The 22971-nt window shown below is 49.2% G+C and overlaps 1 protein-coding gene across 5 annotated transcripts in view; it reads right to left on the bottom strand.

The window, feature by feature from the left end:
- The window catches only part of LOC133354752 (protein transport protein Sec16A-like), a 43288-nt gene extending 22954 nt beyond the window's left edge, over window positions 1–20334 (bottom strand). For 4 of the 5 annotated variants that reach the window (XM_061571835.1, XM_061571838.1, XM_061571839.1 and 1 more), the window contains exons 1-15: window positions 20039–20334; window positions 12253–16696; window positions 10651–10787; window positions 9417–9496; window positions 8382–8472; window positions 7411–7618; window positions 6864–7038; window positions 6339–6490; window positions 5647–5708; window positions 4908–5046; window positions 4445–4747; window positions 2881–2978; window positions 1541–1622; window positions 925–1042; window positions 31–142 (exon numbers count right to left, since the gene is read on the bottom strand). In XM_061571835.1, coding sequence (XP_061427819.1) covers window positions 31–142; window positions 925–1042; window positions 1541–1622; window positions 2881–2978; window positions 4445–4747; window positions 4908–5046; window positions 5647–5708; window positions 6339–6490; window positions 6864–7038; window positions 7411–7618; window positions 8382–8472; window positions 9417–9496; window positions 10651–10787; window positions 12253–16647 — 6152 coding nt within the window. In that variant the 5' untranslated portion in view covers window positions 16648–16696; window positions 20039–20334. The remainder of the gene's footprint in view (window positions 1–30; window positions 143–924; window positions 1043–1540; window positions 1623–2880; window positions 2979–4444; window positions 4748–4907; window positions 5047–5646; window positions 5709–6338; window positions 6491–6863; window positions 7039–7410; window positions 7619–8381; window positions 8473–9416; window positions 9497–10650; window positions 10788–12252; window positions 16697–20038) is intronic. The other variant, XM_061571837.1, reaches the window with a different exon arrangement.
- Between the last annotated feature and the right edge of the window lie 2637 nt (window positions 20335–22971).

Genomic DNA, 22971 nt, shown 5'->3' with positions numbered 1-22971 from the left:
GGAAGGGCACTGAGACACACACACACACACCTGTGGTTGGCTCCCAGCAGCACCAGCTTGGCCGACCGCTTGTTGTACATGTCAAAGGTCACTTGGGCCATCAGATAGCAGAAGTGAGCAGCATCAACCAACCCTTTGGAGGCTGCAAGGACAGAGGGTCATGTTAAGGTGGGTTCCTTTTAATAGCACGTACATGTACAGCCCTTTGGTCAATCCACTGTTGGATAAGGGTCTCCTCGCATTGCGTGTCATGGGGGTTGTTTGCCCAATTTATTTTACACTGGTCAGTGTGGGTTGTGAAGGCATGGAAGCAACACGGTAGGAGCCGCGAGGTACGGTACAGCAATGGATTTAGCTTTAGCTGCACTGCTCTCTGCAGCCCGGAACGTAACATAGCCCCGCAGGAGCCGATGACATCCAAGCATGCATGGTGGTCACCGGTCCAAGCACGATCCAGGCACAAACCTGCTTAGTTTCTAAGATTTTGGCATACGCACTTATCGATTACTTTTGGATATTTGGGCGTAAGAGCCAATGTAAGAGAAACTGCTCAAGTAGGCCGACACCTACCCATGTTAATGTGTAGGAAACTGGCGTGGTGGTGGAGTGAATGCACGAGGAACGGTGACGCATTGGTTAGCACATTGCACAATGAACCCCGCGACCCCAATTCAATTCCCACTCGTGGTCAACATCGGCGACGAATATCTGAAACAGTTCTGGTCCTTATTTACGTCAATTCAGCCTTAAACGAGAACCTGGTGCAGTGCGTGATACATTACCACTGGGGAGACAAAGATGGCCAGGCGTGATGCTGGCCACCCACTCCCTCGTGTGCCGTGCTGGCCTTAATCAGGTGCTCACTAACAGCAATCGCCCCAAAGTCTGTTAAGTATATAGGGGGATCTTTGTGTGGTTTCCCACCCAGCGTGTCGCCCATGGTGGTGATGGTACGCCGATCCAGGTCGGGGTTGCTCGTGATGTTGGACAGGATCATGGCCAGGTGAGGCCTCCAGTCTCCCCAGCGCTCGTCGCAGCATGACTGATGGCGCCGCACAAAACGTAAACGTCAGTACGAGCTGAACGGCTACACACAACACTGCAGCCTTAACACGCGAGCCTCGCAACACAAGCTATAGTAGATTTAAAACAAACAGACAAGGGTCAGTCATCAAAACGGCATTTGAACCGAAGATTTCCATCAGAATTTGTTTACATCGGCAAACCTTGGGCTGGTTTTAAAACCCTCAGTCTCTTCAGCAATATGAACCAAACGGCTGTCAGATCATGTTTTTTTATTTTCTCTGTCACCCACAACCGACCAAAAAAGAACAATATTCCACTTATGTAAACCTGAGCCTACACAAAACGTGGTTTGTACACTCAAGTCTTACCAAACGTAATCGTTCCGACTACATAAGCATATAATATCAACAAGGCTTATTTATAAGCTTCCAATAATACCAACCCCTTGTAGCAGCCGACACCCTGGCATTAACGAGTCCTATGTGGCTTTCGCTTCACAGAATCCCTAGCTTACCGTGGCGGCCGCAGGCATCCTTCCGGATTGCTGCTGGTAGCAAGTCTGCAGCGGGTCATTCATGGGCAGACTGTTGGCAAACCTGCAGGGAGCAAGCAAACAAGGATGAGTAGCTATCACCCAATGCTCTGCATCATCACTACAGTCAGCTTCATGCTTTATGAACCCCCCTATGACTTTGCGGAGGCAGCTTTGGCAAGAGAGTTGTGGGCTGCAAAGTGCAATATAAAGTATCTACTTGCACAATAACAATCATAGAAAGTAATAAAGATGTGAAAAATATTTGTGAGCAAATAAATAATATATAAATAATGTACGAGTACAGCCCTTTGTCAATTTATTGCAATGGCTCTTGGGAAGTTATTTGACCATACTTCACCAAGCTGGTCAGTGAGGGTTGGTGAACGTGGGGAGCATAGACTTGGGAGCATAGAAGTGTACTCTAACAAGACACTTTGCTGTAATAATGCACATCTGGTCAATAATATGGCCACAATTTTGACTCTTTTTGAGTTGATGGTCCAAAACAAGGCTGTGTGCGTTGAACCTTATTTTTAGAGGCCGACCAAAACTTAATTTCTGGTTTCGGCCGAACACAAAACCAGATTGAAAGTAAAAAATTGACTTTCGGCCAAAACCGAAAGTAAAAAAAACGTACAGAAACTATGCCGAAAGAGGCATTTGCCAACTTTCGGCGCCGAAACCGAATTTCAGTCGGCCTCTAATTGTCAGACTTCGAATCTCGGAATCAACACGCGTGTAGACTGAAGCGAACCCAACACATAAGCCAAGGCGGGCAGGCGCCTGGGAACAGGCAACAGAGGCACTTTGTTGTCGTCCCGCAAAAAGAGACTCCACCCACGGATGGAGATGCAGGCTGCCGTCTGTTGACCGGTCGTATATACATTAGCAGACCATGGTTGCGGCTGTAACCTCGCTCCCAAGCTGCTGCTGCTGACGTGTGTGTGTGTGTTTGCAGCCTATCGCATAAGATTGCCTAGTGCTGACTGACCGGCCGATAGGCAGAGTGATAGACGTAGCACTAGCGTTATATTCTACAAATAGATCTTCGGTTGACGAATGACGACCGAAAGTTTAAAATTTACTCTCGGCCGAAACCGAAAGTATGCCGAAAGAGGCCATTTGCCAACTTTCGGCACCGAAACCGAATTTCAGTCGGCCTCTACTTCTTTTGCACCGTACGTAGCCAACCGTGCTACTCGGAGGTGTATAATGTACGCAAATTTCCCACATATTATCCTTCTTCGCTTCCAGCCTGCGAGCACTTTATGTCCGATGGCTCTCTCATCGTTAACAGATCGTGTCACACAATTGCTTACCTGGTCATGACGTTGGCGTGCGTGCGGCCATCCATCTTGCTGGCGAGCAGCAGGGCGTGGCCCCAGAGGTCGTTCTTCATCGCCGACTCCAGGGCATCCTGCACAAGCAGCAGCGCCGTGTTTCCAGAGTGATTATGAGATGCAAGGGGGGGCGTGGGCCAACGGACCTATATATACGCACAGTAGACTCTCCATTATCCGCGCCAATGACGGGGAGGACGGCCGCGGATAATTCAAACATTGCATATAATGCAAAAATATCCATTTTCCGCAGATCTTTATGCTGAAAACCACTGTTATATTTAAGTTAAGAAAATTGAGTTCAGATTAAAAGCACGTGACTTCCAATAAACATTTCCAAGAATAAACATGAAAACTATTTTTAGATTATTAATTTGTTAATTTGGGTTTAAGGGAACATCCACGAGTTATTAATTTATAAAATCTCTGGTGCGTGGTTAATCCACAAATAGGATAAACCACACGCGGATAATCGCGAGTCTACTGTATACATGCATGTTAAACGTCTTTTGCACCATACGTAGCCAGCCGTGCTAATCGGAGATGGAGGGAAGGATAACAAATTAAACATAAAAGCAATCATCATTGCCGGTCGAGAGCTTAATAGATTACTGACCATTTACAAAATCAAACAAAAAGGATATGGGACTCAATTTTCAACAAAGTATAAGCAATTATTTTTAAAACTTTAGCTAAGCCATTGGTCGAAATGTTAGCCTATTAAATCGTTTTTTTCTGTTGTAAGAATAGAGTGAGTTTTATTTGTGACCATATAAAAATGCCATGAAAAAAACTTTCTCCATGCACTGTTACCACTGCCTTGTGACAAACGTGGTTGGGGGGGTTCCATAAGAGGGTTTTTTGGGTTAGAGCACGTATAAATATATGTGTCATTAAAACCCACCACCATCCGACACAGCCAACTAGCAAGGGTTGTCACGTAAATAGAACATGCCAATTAGTCACTAGTACAGCACACCGGTGTGTCGGAGAGCCAAGCCACAACATTCACAATCCGAGTGGTTGGATTGTTTAACATCTCTGAACAGCACAACAACCTCACTGCAAGACGGAACATTTTCCCCCTCTTTCTCTCCTTACACAGCTCAACTTTGGATCTCCCTTCATCTGTCTTTCCAACTTTCTGTTACCCAAACTAAATTCAAGAAGATTAGACATTCTCATAGCGAGTTGAACCTCGATGAAGATTGGAGATCCCCTGGGTTTGATCTCACACAAAGCCCATGGTCCACCCTAAAACACATCCTACTGCACAAACGATGGCAGATGCGGATCCCTGATGCACAAAAAGAAACTTTTAAACTCTCCAGCGTGTGACTGTGGTCATCCAGAAGATACCATATAACGATGAAATGCCCGATGCGGTTATCTGGCTTAACCACCTCAATGTGAAATTGTAATTGCTGCTCTGAATCTAAATCAGCCATAAGAAAGAATAATTCTCATTAACTGTCCTTCCTCTATCTTTCATTCTTTCTTGCTGGCCACTTTGTCAACAAAAGGCTCTTTCGGGTCTCCGCACCTTCTTACGGCCGAACAGCAGCAGCTGGCGGAAGCGATCGGTGGCCTGAGCGATGGCCTCCTCGCTTGAGAGGCGCCCTTCGCCCAGCAGGGACGCCTGCCCCACGGGGCCGTCCTCCGGGGCGCCCAGCAGCAGCGCGGGCTGCGGTGCGGCGGCGCCAGCGTCGTCATCAAGCCCCGAGAGCGCCCCCAGCTCCCCGCTCAGGTCGATGAGGTTGGCTTCGTCGTTTGGGGCCCGGCCTGGATGCCAGCCCGCGCGGTGGCCGCGCAGCAGCAGTTCAGCGATGTCGGTGCCCACCACCGTCTGTCGGTGCCGAGACACACCACCGTGCCGCGCCAAGAGATAACGTGTTATGCCGACGCATACCGTGCCATACCGGAACGCTTACCGCCGATTTATTTGTAAATAAAGGAGATTAACATCAAATCAATCGACGGCACCAGACATTGATTTATACACGAACCCCGTTCTGTCGGCAGATGAGCACGAGCAGCTCCCAGAGGAGGGCGGCTGACTTCTTGTCGATCAGCTTGTCATTACGAAGGCACTCCATAGCCTTGTTCTGAGCGAAGGTGATCACGTCCACCTTGTGTGTCTCGTCCCTACGCAGGAGGACAGCACACAAGAGTTACGCACAACGTCAATGGGAATCTCAATGTCATGGGCCCTGCCGTGCCCTTAACCAGCAACGTCACTTTGCAATCCAAACCCAAATAACTAAAGTTACATCTCATGCAGTGGTGTAGCTATTGAGTGTGCAGGACTAGGATGTGGGCTATGAAGAGGGAGGAAATTTGACAAGTGGGGCCTGTTAAATTTCTTGGACCAGGGTCGACGCAAAATACAATACAGCACGGGTCTCCTGCTTTAGTGTAATGCATTGGCGGATAGATGCAACGTTTTTAGCGATACATTGACAGATAAGAGTGCAGTGGAATATAAATCTAATCTAATTCAATTTTATACTTATCAGGCACCATCACTCAAGGCGCTTGACATAGTAAAAAAAAACGGTGACAGAACGGAATGACTTAAGATTGGCAGGGGAGTGCAAGGATTGAGGAACGAGTGGCCGCAATAGAGGGGTGCTTAGGGATCACGAAAGGGTAGGTGATGGATGGGAAGGAGTGGAGGGGCGAGGGGAGTGAAGAGGAAGAGAATGGGCAACAGAGAAGAGGTGAAGCTTCGCGGGTGGCACGTACTTCACCAGTGGTCCTGGGAAGCAGCGCAGCTCCGTTTGCTCCTCACTCTCCTGCAACATGACCTGTAGGGACATGGGCAGCAGAAATCAGCTGGGCGAGGGGTCAGGGTTAATGTTAGTGTTCGCATGCGAGTGCTTAGGTCGAGGTAGGGGTTAACATTAGCAGTAAGGCATTCAAATTTGGCCAAGCAAGGCGCTAACGTTATGGTAAAAATAACAATAGTAAAGTATTATATCACTGAAGCTGTTTATATTGCTCGGGAGTCAGAGTTTAGGTTTGTACTTAGGCAAATAACTTGGGTTAAGGTATACATGATAAAGATAAGCATTAGTTCACAATTATTAGTAATGGTGCAAGAGATAGTAATAGCATGAAAAATGTGGGTTTGATTAAAACAATTACCAGGGCTTAGGTAAGTTAGACTTAGGGTTAAGCATGCGTGCTGAAATGAGAATAACTGAACATGCAATAGAGATTCATTCCATTTCAGAATTGAAGTCAGTTTTATGATTAAGTTTAGATGCTGTGAATAACTACATCTTCGGGTAGGTGTTCGAGTTAACATTGGGATTTGTGCTAATAAATAAGGTTAGCATTAACATTAGGATTAATGTAAGCGTTTTGGCTGAGCTTAGGTAGAGTGTTCAGCCGATGGATCGGACTTCTTCCATGTGTGTGCTTTTTGCAGTCACCTCCACGTTGTGTATCTCAACCAGGGCAGGCTGCCCGTCTGCTGGCATGTTGGGCAGCACCTTTATGAGCTGCCCACCCGGGCCGAACCGCGCGATCGTGTGCGGCGCCACAAACTTCTCCGGGGTCATCGGTCTCACGGGGGCCGGGGCAACTGCGATCGACAGAGACAAGAGCCGCAGCATCGTTCGGTACCACGATTGCAATTGGGCACGTAACAATTCATGGATTTAAATCGGTTCTTACGCTCGCATTACACGTAGAATTGTGCACGTTACAAATTATGATCTGCACAAACAACCCGATTTCGTAAAACTTTATTTTGTTTACTTTGTTTAACAAAATTTCAGCTCTGAGAATAAAAAATCTGCTTCATTGCCCATGTGATGAACCCTACTCTGTACAAGGAGTAACGGAATGTTCAATGGTTCCTTGCTTGTGGTCATTGTTTTGTGGTCAAGATGAACACACACACGGTGGTGAACCCGCTGTGTGTGTGTGTGCGGTGAACGCAGCGGATAACTCACCCTGCTCACCGGACTGCCACGACTGGGTAGTGTAGTCGTACTGGTAACCGTAGCCCTGGGACGCGTCGTAGCCTGCACTGGGGTACTGTTCGTAGAGGTAACTCTCCGAGGCGGGCGTTGGTGTCTGGGACTGGTAGGCATGCACTTCCTGGGCTGGCGCACGGTACACGGCACTCTAAAGCGGGAAGAGACGCGACGATTACAAAAACAGATACGAGACTGCGGGGGCTATCGCGACCAAAGCTGTGAACAGGAAATGCTGCTGCCATCACCGCCACAAAGCAACTGATGTTACTGCTGCCCACACCCGTTACAGTACTGCCAGGGGGCTAAATTTGGTCTCCATGGAAATAACGCGGTTTTCTTAAGAATACGGATATAGCCGCTACCGCACCTGAAATAGTCTGGTGCTTCGAGGACACTATAAATGACAATGTTAATGATGGGAGGATAAAATAATTCTGCAAAGATTGGGTCCGGTCTTGGGATTTGGTGAGCGTGCACCTGGTTAACGTGCAAAAACATGAATCTAAAACAGAAACATCACCCTTGCCTGCTGCGAATGGGTGCTGAATGCGCTGCGGTGGCTCCGCTCGCTGCGCACGCTGTGCACGCTGTGCGTGCTGCGTTCGCTGTGCACGCTGCGCCGGTCAAAGTCTTCCGCGTAGGCCTCGGAGGCGCGGCGGTATGGGTCGTCGTCGGCCGCCTGCGGAAGCCGTGGATCCGACGGCCAGTTCTCCATGTAGTTCTCCCGCCTTTGGCAACGGAAGGGAAGGCAAGGGGAGGCCCGCCAGGGTTATCGTTAGGCGAGCTACATGGCCCAAGGGTTTGCGGTTCAATTCCAGCAAGCAGCCCTCGTTATCGCCGTGGGTGTATCAACCTAAAAAATATTCGCAGTCTGCTCCACAGCAGACGTCAAAGATCCCCCGACTTAATTCGAAACAAGTAAGTTATTGCACGCCGGCGTCATGGCCCAATTTAACAAATACACAAACGTCCACCGCAAATTCCTTAATTGGGATTACACCTAGCAATAATCACCCCACTACTGACAAACTAATGCCTGGTTGCTTTCTAAGGGCCGAGTCACCTTGTGCCCTAATGAACAGCTGCTACTGGGGGTTCCGTTTCATGTTTCAGATGGCATGTGATAAGAGCCACTAATCGTGCTCTGAGATGCCATGGTGTAAGAGGCAGCTCTATCGGTAACAAATAATTATTATCGTTATTATTAACAGATAGCGGGGCGCAAGATGGATTGCCGAACATGCAAATTGCAAACATTTATGTTTCAAGGATAATGCATTCCACAGACACACGGCTGCGATTGCATTTCATTTACCGACGCAATACTGGTCAACGGCAGTGCGTCCGTCTAAATACGATTATTTATTCACCTCCCATTCTGAGCGCCGCAATTTCTGTATTCAAGTTTCCTGACACGCAGAGAGATTCTTCCTTTTAACTGACCACCATTTCCATCCATAGTAATTAAAATAAAGACCGCCATGCATATACCTGCCATAGTAGACGTCCTGATAGTAGCCAGGATGCCGTAGCTGCATATCTTGATCGTAACTGTAGCCATCAGCTCTGGGCTGGTCTGGCTCTGCGCACGTGAAGGGGATACAATACATCACTAACATTCATACATGGTATACTTCCATATTTCAAGCATATTTATCCACACAATGCTGATATTCTTACATCAAACACATACACACTAAACATGCACTATGCTACATTAACACATCTGCGTGTACATACATACGCATGCAAATGCTGCCCTTTGGAGGAAAGGGTGGGTGGATCAATCTGATTTGTCAAACTCCCAAACCCGGTGGGGGCTCTGAGAAATGGCCAGGGGATGGCGGTACAGCAAGTAGGTTTGTGAAACAGTCTGTGCGGACCTCCGAGTGTTATTCCGCTTGTGCGCTCCGGGATTTTCTCCTAGAATGTTCTATGTATGGAGGAAACTGGTCATCCCGTTTCCTCCCAAAATAATTAAAAAAATGCGGATGGGAGGACACCGGTACAATGGAAGTGGCCAAATACCAAAGCTGGATCACCCTGAAAAGGAGCCTTGAGACTCGGCAAGGTTTTGTTTTCGTATAAGTGACAATACCCATGCAATAAATTCAATGAACATCAACGGTGACCCCAATACGCTGAGGCAGAGACCAGGCACTAAAAATATGGGTGGCGATAGGTGGCTTAGCGGTAGGGCGATCGCCGCTTGTAGGTAGAGGTTCGCTTCACAGTGGAAGTTAAAGATCTCATTACATCATTCTAAAAGGAGGCCATTGTGTGCCGGCATCTCGGTGCAAATTTGTTAAAAATGAAAAATTACCTGAAAATAAATCAACTGGCATTACACATGGCAACATTGCCCCCCTACCCCCCACTACTGTGAAACTACTGCAGACTGTCTCAAACAAAGCACCGCTTTGTGCTATAAGAATGGCACGATGAGAAAAATGTACGAGATAATATATATTATTTAAGTATTAATCTTGTACCCAGGTGGGATTCCAGTAAGAGAAGAGGACTTACGAGAGGGTGGGTAACCGTATGCCCTGGCACCGTAATAATTGTCTGCTGCGTAGTAGCCATCTGGCCTGTCGTAGGGGCCCCTGCAATGTAAAAGGATGTGGGGTAGGCAAACAAACTAAATGGTCAAACAAGAGATCAGCTAAAAACATTAATACATCAATACTGAACGACTAACAAATTCCTGAAATGAAATATACTTATCAATCATCATCTCCTACTACAAAAACTTGGCAGGAACCTCCTGAAAAACAAAGTCATGAGGCTTCGTGAGGCTTTCCTGGGTAACACAAGCATAATAGATAAGCAGATAATGTCTCCTTCCAATATCTGTTTTTCCCCATGAACACAACCCATCGGCTCCACAGCTTTCTGGGAGTGAATACTTTGATGAGAAACGTCGTACTCAGAATGTAAATGTTGTGGATTTGCTCTCCAACACACCGGTGCGCTGTACTCGTAACGAATTGGCATGTTCTGTTTACGTGACAAACCTTACTAATTGCCTGTGTCGGGTGGTGGCGGGTTTAAAGACAAATTTATATATTTAAGCGATCTAACCCAAAAAAACTATTATGGATAATTTTATGAGACACGATGGTTTGTATCTTTCATTAAGAGGCCATAATAGTCAATGCCACCGATGGCACATCCTACCATCGCTTTCTTCCTTCTGCCACGTACCACAACAGCCTAGGCGTATCTATAAGAAAACAGCTCTGTTGCTTTATGGGTTTTTCCTTGGTTTAACTTGAACACGTTCTTAGCCACACAAACGGTGGGACACGTGTGAGAGGTGTGGGGGGCATAGCCCACCATGAAGAATTTCCGATTATTAAACATGTAGCAAGTCATCATTCCAGGATTTGGTGAACTGTCACATCTGATTCAAGATTTGATTACTGTCTCAACTATTCTCTCTACACTTTCACCTCATTTTTAGTTTTCTACGGCGATTTATTTGTACCGCCGATAAAGGCAAGTTTGTGCCGTGTCGGTCTAATTAGCATTTCGTGTATGGTTTCATTTGCTCTGCCTCACGTGTTCGACCTCATTTGTACTGTCTCATCAGCACCGATTCATTATGTCTTGTTCATTTCAGCCATTATCCCAAAGGAAACATCTCATACAATACAAATGGTAAACAATTTGACTCGTGCGTGTATACGGTTTTATCAACCACGAGGGTGTACAAATCTATTTTAATTGTTCAGTTACGTGGAGCGAGCACACTCACCGCTCCGAGTAGTGGCTGGCACGGGAACTGGGCCTCTCCGGTTCGGGGGGACGGTAGCGGCCGTATGCGTCGTAGCCGCCATGGTAGCTGCCCTGTTGTGACAGAGGCTGCTCGTAGCTCGCACTGCGCCCGTTCTGCTGCTCCCGCAAAACACCACAAACAGCGGCAAGCAAGACGACTCAGCAAGAGTAACAACCTCGATTAAGGGGAGGCTGGGGAACCTTTTCCTTACTGAAAAGGACTTTCTAAAATATTTGGGGGGCCACACGTGAACACACACCTCAGTCACATATATTAGTCCAAGGACCTCTTGCAGCGGCAGAAGTGATACCGAGCACGTTAAAATGTTGCCTTGTCAAAGACATTGCCCCCTAGTACCCAATTAGTGTGGCCAAGAAGCTTGTAGTACCGGATAAACATTGTTTGTGGGCCATTTCCAAGTGGTAGACTTTGTTGCCATGGGCCGTATGAAATTAACTCGTAGGCCATCGATTCGCGACATCTACCTTAAGACGGAATACACTCGAGATGTATTCACACCAAACCCTATGCTCACATGGATTTTAATAAGCATGGAATTCTTCGTTTTAAATCCAGAAAATATAAATGGTGAAAATTTTGAAGAGTGTTTCACATTGCAAAGTTTGGCCAACGATTTCTATTGTGTTTGTGGAAGCCCGTGTCCAGAGAAAACTCATGTACAACTGAAGATAACGCTCCAGAACATACACTGGCATCTACTGGCCACCTTGCAGCCCTTGCAAGTCGGTGTCTGGTGCGCACGATAACTAAATGTTATCCACCAACAGGCACCTACACAGTAAAGGATTAAAGATACGTTTATCAATACAGGAAGTAGGAGGCAGAAAAAGCGACCCAAAAACCAAATGGCCCTGGTGATATTGGCTATCTGATATGAGTTTCAAGCTTTGTTTATAACACTAAATTCCAAGTTATCAAGCACATCATTAGATCCCTCAACAAATAACTGTTATGTCACTCCATTATAGTGTTACATCATATCACAAGTGGTACATGACAGACCATCTGGCCATGAAGTACCTTATATCAATAACTATATCAGAATTGGACAGACATCCTAGGTATGTATCTATGACAGATGTATTGTTTTGGCTGCCTCTCCCCTTAAGATACTGTAAATTCCTCCCCATAACACCCAATTACTGATAAAATGTGTATGCATTTTATTTGTACTTATTTAAATGCAGATCTCCCTTGAAAAATAGACTGCTGGTCTCAATGGCTTTTTAGTTATAAATCTACCAATCACTTGTGTGACTTATGTTGTGGTCTGCCTTGCCGGTCCTTTCTCCACTCAATTCTGTGCGGGCCATCTCCACGTCCACTCCAGTCCTTCAGTGCGTTTCACCATTTCGGTACAATGGAGTAACTGGTTCACTGGTTGTACTGGTGCTGGAACACAAATACTGGTTCAACAGAATATAGTACTATTTACATTTCAAGGGAATTGAACAAAACATCGCAGGCAGTACGCTCCTGAAAAAGTATGGAACTCATTGTGGCTATACTACTAAATGAAGACAAACATTAATTGCACAAGTCATTAGCAAGTGTTTTCACCTCATAGTACGCCTGGGCAGCTCTGGGGTCGGCCTGCTGGTAGTACTGGTAGTAGTGATGTGCCCAGGGGTCGGTGCCATAGGGGTACGGCGGTTGCCCGTAGCCCGCCGTCCCTGCTGGCAGCGGTGGGTAGCCCGGGTAGGTGCCAGCAGCGGCAGCAGCAGCATAGCGAGCCGCCTCATCGCCCGGGTAGCGTCCGCCCGTCTGACTGCCCGCATACTGTCCTGCTTGCTGATGCTCGGCAGCAGAGTGTTGAGATAATGACGGCTGTGGTGGCGCCCCTGTTGGGTAGTGAGATGAAGAAACTGGTGGCTGAGAATCGTTGGGTGGGTAAGCTACAGAACCATCTTGCTGTTGTTCAGTTTGTGTCCGTACAGGTTGATCGGGTGGATATGGAGTAGTTGCAGTGACTTCAACTGATGCTGCTCGTTCTGGGAGAGAATGGTAACTCGAGGTCACAACTGGCTGCTGCTGCTGCAGTGCTGCCTTTGAGTCAGCAATAGGCGGGTTTGCCAAGGTCACATGGGTCGAGGCTGCAGATGAGTCGGCATGCTGTGGAGGTGGAAGCTGTGAGGAGGGAGGGACCTGATGGCTTGGAGTTGGCTCGCTTAGCTGTTCCATTGACTGGCTCTTCCCAGATAAAATTTCTTGTGGAATTTGAACAACAGGCTGCTGGGCTCTGGGTGGTGGCTGTTGTTGTTGCTGCTGCTGTTGCTGCTGCGGTTGCTGTTGTGGCTGCTGCTGCGTGACAGATGAACCTGGTACCTGCTGCCAAGCAGAAGGCTGTGACTGCAAGTGAGATGACACCGGTGGTGGACATGGCGGTACAGTGGATGTTGGCTGAAACTGAATGGGACCACCTTCTTGTGTCCTCATGGCGCCCTCTTGAGCAAATGCTGCTTGCCGCACGGTCAGGTCGAGAGCCTGATCGCCACTCTTGGGTTTCTCAATTTGCTGGTAAATGGAAGGGTTGTGTTGCTCACCCTGAGTTGGAAAGCTGGGCAGCGCATTCTTCGTTGCCGGTGGATCAATGGCGGTCATGCCCACGAGAGACGGGTTACCATAAGCACTGGGCGGACGCTCTCTGTGTTGAGCGGCTTGCGCGTTCAGAGATTCTTCCTGCCGTGACGACATCATCTGGGGCTGCTGGCTGATGGCTGGAGATGTAGCGCAACGAGCTCCTTCTGCCAAAAACTGCCCACCGACGAAACCCTGGGTCGTGGGCACGGGGGCGGCACTGATGGCGGGAACGGTAGGGAGGGTCAATGAATCAGACGGCACAAAGGTCAGCAGAAGGTTTTGTGAAAGTGCCGAGTGGTGCATCAGTGACTCGGGTTGAGTGCGAGTGACAGAGACAATGCCATTTTCAGATGTCTGGTTGCTTCCCCTGCGTGACAAATCAGCGGCCGTCGGAGGGACCAACTGAGGCTGCGGCAGGATTATTGGCGGAACCAGACTTATGTCCAACGGGGCCACGGGACAAATGACTGGTGCGATGGCTGGTCCAATCACAGCTGGCCCGTGCATTTTGGACGCTGGTGGAATTTCCATGTTCTCCACCGCGGACCCAGTGTATCCGTGGATCGCGCCTCCACGCCTGGTGCCCATCTCCTCCTCCGGAGGCTGAATTACATCTCCTCCGGCTGCTGGCATCCTCGGCGGTTGCAGCGCAGGTGCGGCTGGAGCAAGGATGACGGTCTCGTCCAGGCCGGGGACCCCATCCTGCGCCCACAGCGTCGTCATGGGGCTCTCCGTCATCTGCCGCAGCGCCGAGCTGCGTGACAACGGCCGACTGGGCCGCCGCTCGCTCGGCGTCGAGTGCACACCGACCGGCGGCTTGCCGGGGTTCGCCGGGCTCGCCACGGCACTGGGGATCTCTTGATTATCGGGCAACAGCTCCATGTTGGCATGCGCCGTACGTTGCAGCGCACGGTGACGTGCACCCCGGGCGCCGAAGTGCTCCTTGTTGAGCTCCTCATCGAAGTTGAGGCTCGTCTCATCCCAGCTGCCCACCTTCTCAGGGGCAGCAGCGCCATCTGCCGGATCTACTACGGAGTGCTGTGGCGAGCGGAATGGCTCAAACGAGCTGTTCCTGCTCAACTGGAAGTGGCCTGTAGGCCGAGGTGGGCTTGGACTGCCGGGCCACGCTTGCGCGGCGGTCGCATCGGCCGACAACTGCACATTCACAGGGGCGGTGGCAGGCCCCTGATGGTAAAAGTCCCCCAAGCCTGATGACGTTTGGGGATGCGGCCCTGCCGGGTTCTCCTGTTGAATGAACGTGTTCGACACCTTGGGATATACGGGCTTCTTGGCGTGTCCGCCAGCACTGCTCATACTGACACCGCTCAGCGTAGAGGACGTGGCGCTGGCCGGTCGGCCTGGCCGGGCCACAGAGTCCGGCGTCTCGACGTTGGGAAGAAGCTCAGCATTGTCAGGGAGCTGCGGCGGCCGATCCCGCAAGGTGCCATCGGGATGGACTGTGCCGAATGGATGGCTCGGTGAGTTTGTTGGTTGGCCAACGTTTTCCTGCTTGAAAGGATCCCTTGGTGGAACCTCCTGGTTCTGGGTGTAGTCCCAGTGACCAAAACCTTGAATCGTGGACGCCGCGTTCAATGGCGCTACGATACCACCAACCGACCCTTCCAGGCTTACATCAGGGTTCTCAAGAGATGGATTAGAGAAGGACGCAGGGCTGCTGTTCACGTTGGCGCCCTCAGGTACACCGTGCTGAGCGGCGCTGTCAGCCTGACTCCATCCGCTGGGCTGGAGTTGTGCTATGCTCGTCGGGGCCATAGTTGCCTGGTGAGAAGAGACGTTCTCAAAATTCTCAACATCATCATCCCTGAAGAACATGGACACAGTGCTGCAGTCGACGTCCGTCTGGGGACTTTTTAGGGCGTCTGCGCAGCCGGACATGTGTGCATTATGATCCCCCTCGTGTGCCGGCCCACTGTTGTAACCCACTCTGCCCTGCACGTCTGTGTGAAAGCCTTGCTGCTGTAAGGATGCGTCGAATGAGTACTGAGAGGCAGCTGCATTTCCAGGGTAGGTTTCTGCATTGGAGCTAGGCTCCGCCAACGTATTATCCAGATGATGGGGGAGCTGAGGGATACCATGCTGCTGCTGTGGTGGTGATGCTGTGTAAACGTCCCCTTGGGGTGCATACTCATGCGCGTGCGGTCCAGGGTTATAACTCTCGTACGTGGGTGCACCAGAGGACGTGGGAACCTCGGCAGATGTGCTGGAATTTTGAGGAAGGCGCTCTGCAGGGTAGAGTTCCTGGTCATATTCTCCGGAGCCTGGTCGGTACGGGGCTTGGTGCGATTGTGGGAGACCGGGATTGTAGTAATTAACGGCTCCATCATGCGCTGGCTGACCATAGCCAGGCAGGCCCTGTGCAGGTGCCACCCTCTGTACAGATCCAGCACCGAGTTCCGGGTGTCCTGATGGATCCATAGTGGCGCTCGGCACTGTGCCTTGCAGGTGCCCGTAGGGTGGGTGGCCCTGATGTGGCGGTGGGACTGGTGAAGGACCCATGTAAGAGTCCCGAGGGCCTCCAGGCTGCAGGACAGCAGTCGAATGCACCTGGGAATGCTGTCCATGCTGCAGAGAAAAATGTGAGTCATTGTGATGTGTCACTTGGGGATGATGCTGAGGAGGTGCCGGTGCATGCTGGTAACCGTGGGAAACGGGGCCTTGCTGGTATAAATGGCCGTGCTCCAGGGAGGAAGCGGATGACACAGGCATGGCTTCAGCACCAGATGGGCGCAACCCTTGCTGAGGCTGGAAGTATGGATCCGCCCCTGCGGAAGAAGCAGGCACTTTCCAGGATTGCAGTGGAACTGACGTGGGGGGCAGGGATGGTGGCATAAATTGTACTGGAGCGGCGGCGGGCGCATGCTGCATTGGGTTGAACACGTTTAGTTGCTGCTGCTGTTGCTGCTGTTGCTGCTGCTGGTGCTGCTGTTGCTGGGCTGGTGGATTTGTTATCAAAGAAGACGGCGGCTGAGCGGAGACCGGAACAGCAGGCTGGTTGAACGGCTGTGTCGGGTTAAAGAATTGAGTTGGTCCTGGCTGGCTGACGAGCGGTGGTGCACTCCCAGTGGGGTTGAAAGGCACGGGCTGCGCCAGCACGGGTGGCGACGGCCCCAGCTGCTGCAGGCGGTTAAACGCAAAAGGGTCCGAGATGAGCGGCTGCTTTGGTGGTGCGGCTGCAGATGCCGCCGCTCCCGTCATCGTGGGCGTTGTTCTCCGGCCGTACGGCGTCGTTCGCCGAAAGGGCGAGGGCGCACCATGCTTGGGAGGGCCAGCAAGTGGTGGCCCCGTGGGTGAAGTGGCAGCCCCAAGTTGACCCACTGGGGATGGCGTTGCGTTCTGAGGGATGGGCGCAAACATCACGGCAGCGGTGGGCCCGGATGTGTCACCACGGTCGGCCTTGGTAAGCCTGCAGGCAGTGTTTGATTATGAAGAAAGGCAGAAAGTTAGTGCAAACAATGAGATTATCCGACTGCTGTTTAAGGTCTTAGTCTCTCACTAAATGCACTACTTGAGCACAAATATTGGGATTGTGCACTGTATTGGATTTTCTGCATTGCAAGATTTAGACTTTATGGACCAGGTTCTTATGTAATATAGCAATTAAAGCAAGTTAACTACTGCGGTGAATTTCAGTGATTTGTTCATATATAAATAAGACTCATCCAAGTGGATTATAGTGGAGCAGTGCATTGCCCGATTAATCTAAAAACATGAGTGATAGTGAAGTGTGGTAGAGCATAGTCAAACAACCCTCATGGAGAAGCCTTCATTCAGCAGGGAATTGGCAAAGTACTGTAAAATATCCTTAAAATGATGATCATGAGCCAGCCATTTTGCAGTAAAACAGTAATGAAACATGGTCATGAACTTCAAGTATATGCCCTTAATGTAAATCTTAAACACAAGTAGAGCAGCTGAGAAAATCATGTTGGTATACACCTCAATTTGTCAAGGTAAAACAATAAGTCTAATTTCACGCAATAATGCATATCAAAGTGGGTTCTATACACTTGAGCTTGGAAACACGCAATGTGAGTCAACATGGCTATTTTCTTTCAGCTTCAGAGTTAACTCCACTAAGCACACACATGCACACTACACACACAGATTGATCCAGGAACTGGCTGAGCAGTGCAACGTCTAACAGCTCTCAGCAAGTGGCTGTGTGTATGGACACCTGGCACTGATAGCCACCGCTTGTCGCTGACCCGGGGAGCCACACGAAGCAATACAAGCACGAAACACATTTCTGCTTGAGCCCAATCGATATTTGCTTCCACATCAGCATCTGTGCCAAATGCACACATCACCTTGCAAGTAGCAGGCCCATGCCCACCTTGGTGAACACATTGCTCTACACTGTACAGTTTTTCTAACCGCACATGAGCAAACACCGTAGTGTTGTTACAAAATATTAGTTTGCGTTCAATGCAATGTGCTGTCACTGCAGGAGTGTACATTTCGTCAATACAAGCAGTGATTAACATGTGCCACGCTGTCAGTAGGAGCTCTCAGTGGTTTCAAAACCCCCAGAGGCTTTAAAGCTTACAAAAAATTTACTTTAATCATCATTATTACATTTACAAGAGAGGATTTTTAAAGACACTGTTGATAGAAAATTCATAAATTGCACGTTGCTGTGAAATGCTGAATAAATGTGACGAAAAAAAGGTCTAGCATACGAACTAAAAAAGTAAATTTTAGGAGTATATTTTAAAATATGCGTGAAAGCAGTGTACAGCACCAGTAAAACATAACTACTCAGGTATGGCTTTGATAGTTATATCAGCTTCAAGTAATGTTCGTAAAATAACAGGTACCACTGACGCAGTCTTATCTCCTGTCGCTAAAAACGCAATAAATGTTAAACAGCTGACTTGCAACTGTTTCCTATAAAAAACTATCACAGAGCTAAAAAACAAGTGTCTGAAGCCCTTATTAAAAATGTTCAAATGCCAAAAACAAACATGTATAAGGACACCCATTGCTCCTCGGCTACATATATTCATTCAGCATTGTATCTTATTTATGAAGCATATTCAGGGTTTAAAAGCTAAAAAACACCCAAGCGTAACAACAGATGATGCAACATTATCCGTACAGTTCTGCAACATGAGTTTAATTCCTGCCTACAGCTAAGCATCGGTGACGAGTTATATCCGAACTGGTCCTGGGTATCCCTTTAGCAGCAGCCACAATGATTGACCAGGTGAGGAATTAATCATTTGGCAGAGGATTGACAAAGAGTTGCAATATGATTTTATGTCAATACTACAATCAAATTGCATTTCTACTAATAGAAATAAATGTGTTACCAATTCCTGACGACTCTTAGAATCTGTGAAATTAAATGGCTCATCATCCTCCGAAATCGTCATCAGCACTATCATCACATTGACATTGTCATCACTTTCATCCATTGTATACCCACTGCTGGATGATGGTCATCATCCCTAACAGCACACTGGCACCACAATCATTCTCAGTAATGTATGTCAAAGAATCTCTGTTCCATCTCTGGGGTAATCATCATCGCAATGTACCTCTTTATCACGACAGACATTTGGAAATTGGGGACATTTGCTGGAATAATGATCTTATCCATGAAACAGCCATAAATAATTATGAATCTTTACCACCACTAATATCCGTTTTCACAGATTGTGTCCAGCTATGGATAATGGTAATCGTGGATAAGAGGCGTTTCTGCATCTATACCACCATTGTGAAAATTTGAATAAACTTGATTTTTTTTCACTCAAACCAGCGAGGGGAAGTAGTTAACCAACTTATATTCCTGTGCCGGAGGTAAAACTTTCACAGTCATATGCTGTGAGTTTATCAACCGACATATGTAATAACATTTAAAATATATACCATAACAGACAACTTGTCATAAACCCAACAAGGCTACATAAAAATACGGACAGTGATAGTGCAGTCGAATCAGGCCTTACACAATACAACTGTAAAAGCTGTGCTGGAAATATATTTCCATGGCAGAGCTGAACCTTCTAAAGGATGCCTTGCATTAAAAACGTTATAGAAATAACATTCTAACTATAATCAATTAATACAGTATACGACTGTAGAAAATACGTGATACATGCTCCAGAAGCAGGACGTACATTAAGGATAAAACATTAAACCAGTGGCGAAGATTCTAATATGGCTTTGGCAACCCTTGCCTAAACAATTTGACTTGAACATAATTGCTTGTACCGTAATCAATATTCACACTGTAATAATTAAAATCATATAAATGTACAACCCTTTCTTAATCCACTGCTGTATTACACCAAGTCATGATAATGTTTGTACAACCCCCTGAAGTCACTTTGGATGACACCAAAAATGTACAATCCGTTTTTACATCAACTGCTGGATGAAATCAATACTATGGCGCAACCCTGTTTCAATCCACTGCTGGTCTACACCAACAATAATAATCAACAACCACTTGTCAATCTACTGCTGAATGACACAAACATTTGGATGTTCATTTATCGAATTAAAAAACCATCCCAGACTCTTGCGGTCTCCAACCGTGCTGGACTGGCAGCTCCCCCCGGGGCCTAGCAACCAGGCCCCGGGCAAAATTCCAGACAACACCGGTGACCCCGGGAAAACAGCGAACAGGCCTCACAATGTCGCCGACTCAAGGCACATCGTGAGCATCATCATAAACACCACCACCAACCACCACGACCGCCAAACACAATCCGGACACAATCGTTGCAGCTGTCACCTCGATTATCTCCTGGCAGAGTTCGAAGTCGCAGACTTCACAGCGAAGGCGCCATTGCCAACCTCCAGGTGAAGGAGACGCGACGTGGACTTTAATCGCTCACCGACGGCAAGCGCATCAGCTCATTCCGGGACAATAGACACCGTGAAGACGCCGTAATTGCGAGGGAGGATGCGTGGGGTGGGTGAGGGGAGAAACGGCGCCTTTCAGCAGCTACAGAGGCGTGAAGGAAGCCGCTTTGACTTGAGCTCTCGGCGACGTCAGCAGTAAGGACGTGTTTATGGGATCCGTGTCCGGCGAGGCTTTTGCATTTCCTAGTCAGCATGGGCGAGCCGAGGCGCGCCGCGCTCGCTGATTGGTGGGCGCGCGCCGCGAGCGGAGGCTCTCAGCCAATGGGGCGGCGCGACACGGAAGGGCGCGCCCGTGCGGGGTGGGAATTGTGGGAGCCGCCGCGGTCGCCTCCTCCTCCTCCTCCCGGAGCTGACTGTGAAAGCGCCACATGTACACACAGCACACACACACATAGCGCACACACACACACACAGCACACACACACATAGCGCACACACACACACACAGCACACACACAGCACACACACACAGCACACACAGCACACACACACATAGCGCACACACACATAGCGCACACACACACATAGCGCACACACACACACACAGCACACACACACATAGCGCACATACACACAGCACACACACACAGCACACACAGCACACACACACACACATAGCGCACACACACAGCACACACACACAGCACACACACACACATAGCGCACACACACACACAGCACACACACACACATAGCGCACACAGCACACACACACATAGCGCACACAGCACACACACACACATAGCGCGCACACACACACAGCACACACACAGCACACACATAGCACACACACACATAGCGCACACACACACATAGCACACACACACACACATAGCGCACACACACAGCACACACACACAGCACACACACACAGCACACACACATAGCGCACACACACAGCACACACACACAGCACACACACACAGCACACACACACATAGCGCACACACAGCACACACACACACATAGCGCACACACACACATAGCGCACACACACATAGCGCACACACACACATAGCGCACACACACACATAGCGCACACACACACATAGCGCACACACACACATAGCGCACACACACATAGCGCACACAGCACACACACACACAGCACACACACACACATAGCACACACATAGCGCACACACACACAGCACACACACACACAGCACACACACATAGCGCACACACACACATAGCGCACACACACACACAGCACACACACACACAGCACACACACACACAGCACACACACACACATAGCGCACACACACACATAGCGCACACACACAGCACACACACACAGCACACACACACACAGCACACACACACACACAGCACACACACATAGCACACACACACACACAGCACACACACACACAGCGCACACACACAGCACACACACACAGCACACACACACATAGCGCACACACACACACAGCACACACCCAGCACACACACACAGCACACACACAGCACACACACACAGCGCACACACACACACAGCGCACACACACACACAGCGCACACACACATAGCGCACACACACACACACAGCACACACACAGCACACACAGCACACACACAGCACACACACACAGCGCACACACACACACAGCGCACACACACACAGCGCACACACACACAGCGCACACACACACAGCACACACACAGCACACACACACAGCACACACACACAGCACACACACACAGCACACACAGCACACACACATAGCGCACACACATAGCGTACACACACACATAGCGCACACACACACAGTACACACACACAGCACACACACACACACATAGCGCACACACACAGCACACACACACACAGCACACACACACACAGCACACACACACAGAGCACACACACACACTCAGCACACACACACTCAGCACACACACACATAGCGCACACACACATAGCACACACACACACTCAGCACACACACACACACAGCACACACACACAGCACACACACACACAGCACACACACAGCACCGACACAGCACACACACACATAGCGCACACACACATAGCGCACACACACACACATAGCGCACACACACACACATAGCGCACACACACACATAGCGCGCACACACACATAGCGCACACACACACAGCACACACTCATAGCGCACACACTCAGCACACACACAGCACTCACACTCAGCGCACACACACTCAGCACACACACACTCAGCACACACACACTCAGCACACACACACTCAGCACACACACACATAGCGCACACACACTCAGCACACACACACTCAGCACACACACACTCAGCACACACACACATAGCGCACACACTCATAGCGCACACACACACATAGCGCACACACACAGCACACACACACAGCACACACACACAGCACACACACACACATAGCACACACACACACATAGCGCACACACACAGCGCACACACACATAGCGCACACACACACAGCACACACTCATAGCGCACACACTCAGCACACACACAGCACTCACACTCGGCACACACCCTCAGCACACACACACAGTGCACACACACTCAGCACACACAGCGCACACACACTCAGCACACACACACATAGCGCACACACTCATAGCGCACACACACACATAGCGCACACACACTCAGCACACATACACACATAGCACACACACTCAGCACACACACACACATAGCGCACACACACACACATATAGCGCGCACACACACACATAGCGCACACACACACACACGCACACAGAACACACACACATAGCGCACACAGAACACACACACATAGCGCACACACTC

Source organism: Lethenteron reissneri, chromosome 48 (genome assembly GCF_015708825.2).
Source record: "Lethenteron reissneri isolate LAM-NWPU_2019-01 chromosome 48, ASM1570882v1, whole genome shotgun sequence".
NCBI classification, from domain to species: Eukaryota; Metazoa; Chordata; class Hyperoartia; order Petromyzontiformes; family Petromyzontidae; genus Lethenteron; species Lethenteron reissneri.
This window is presented reverse-complemented; position numbering and strand designations above follow the sequence as displayed.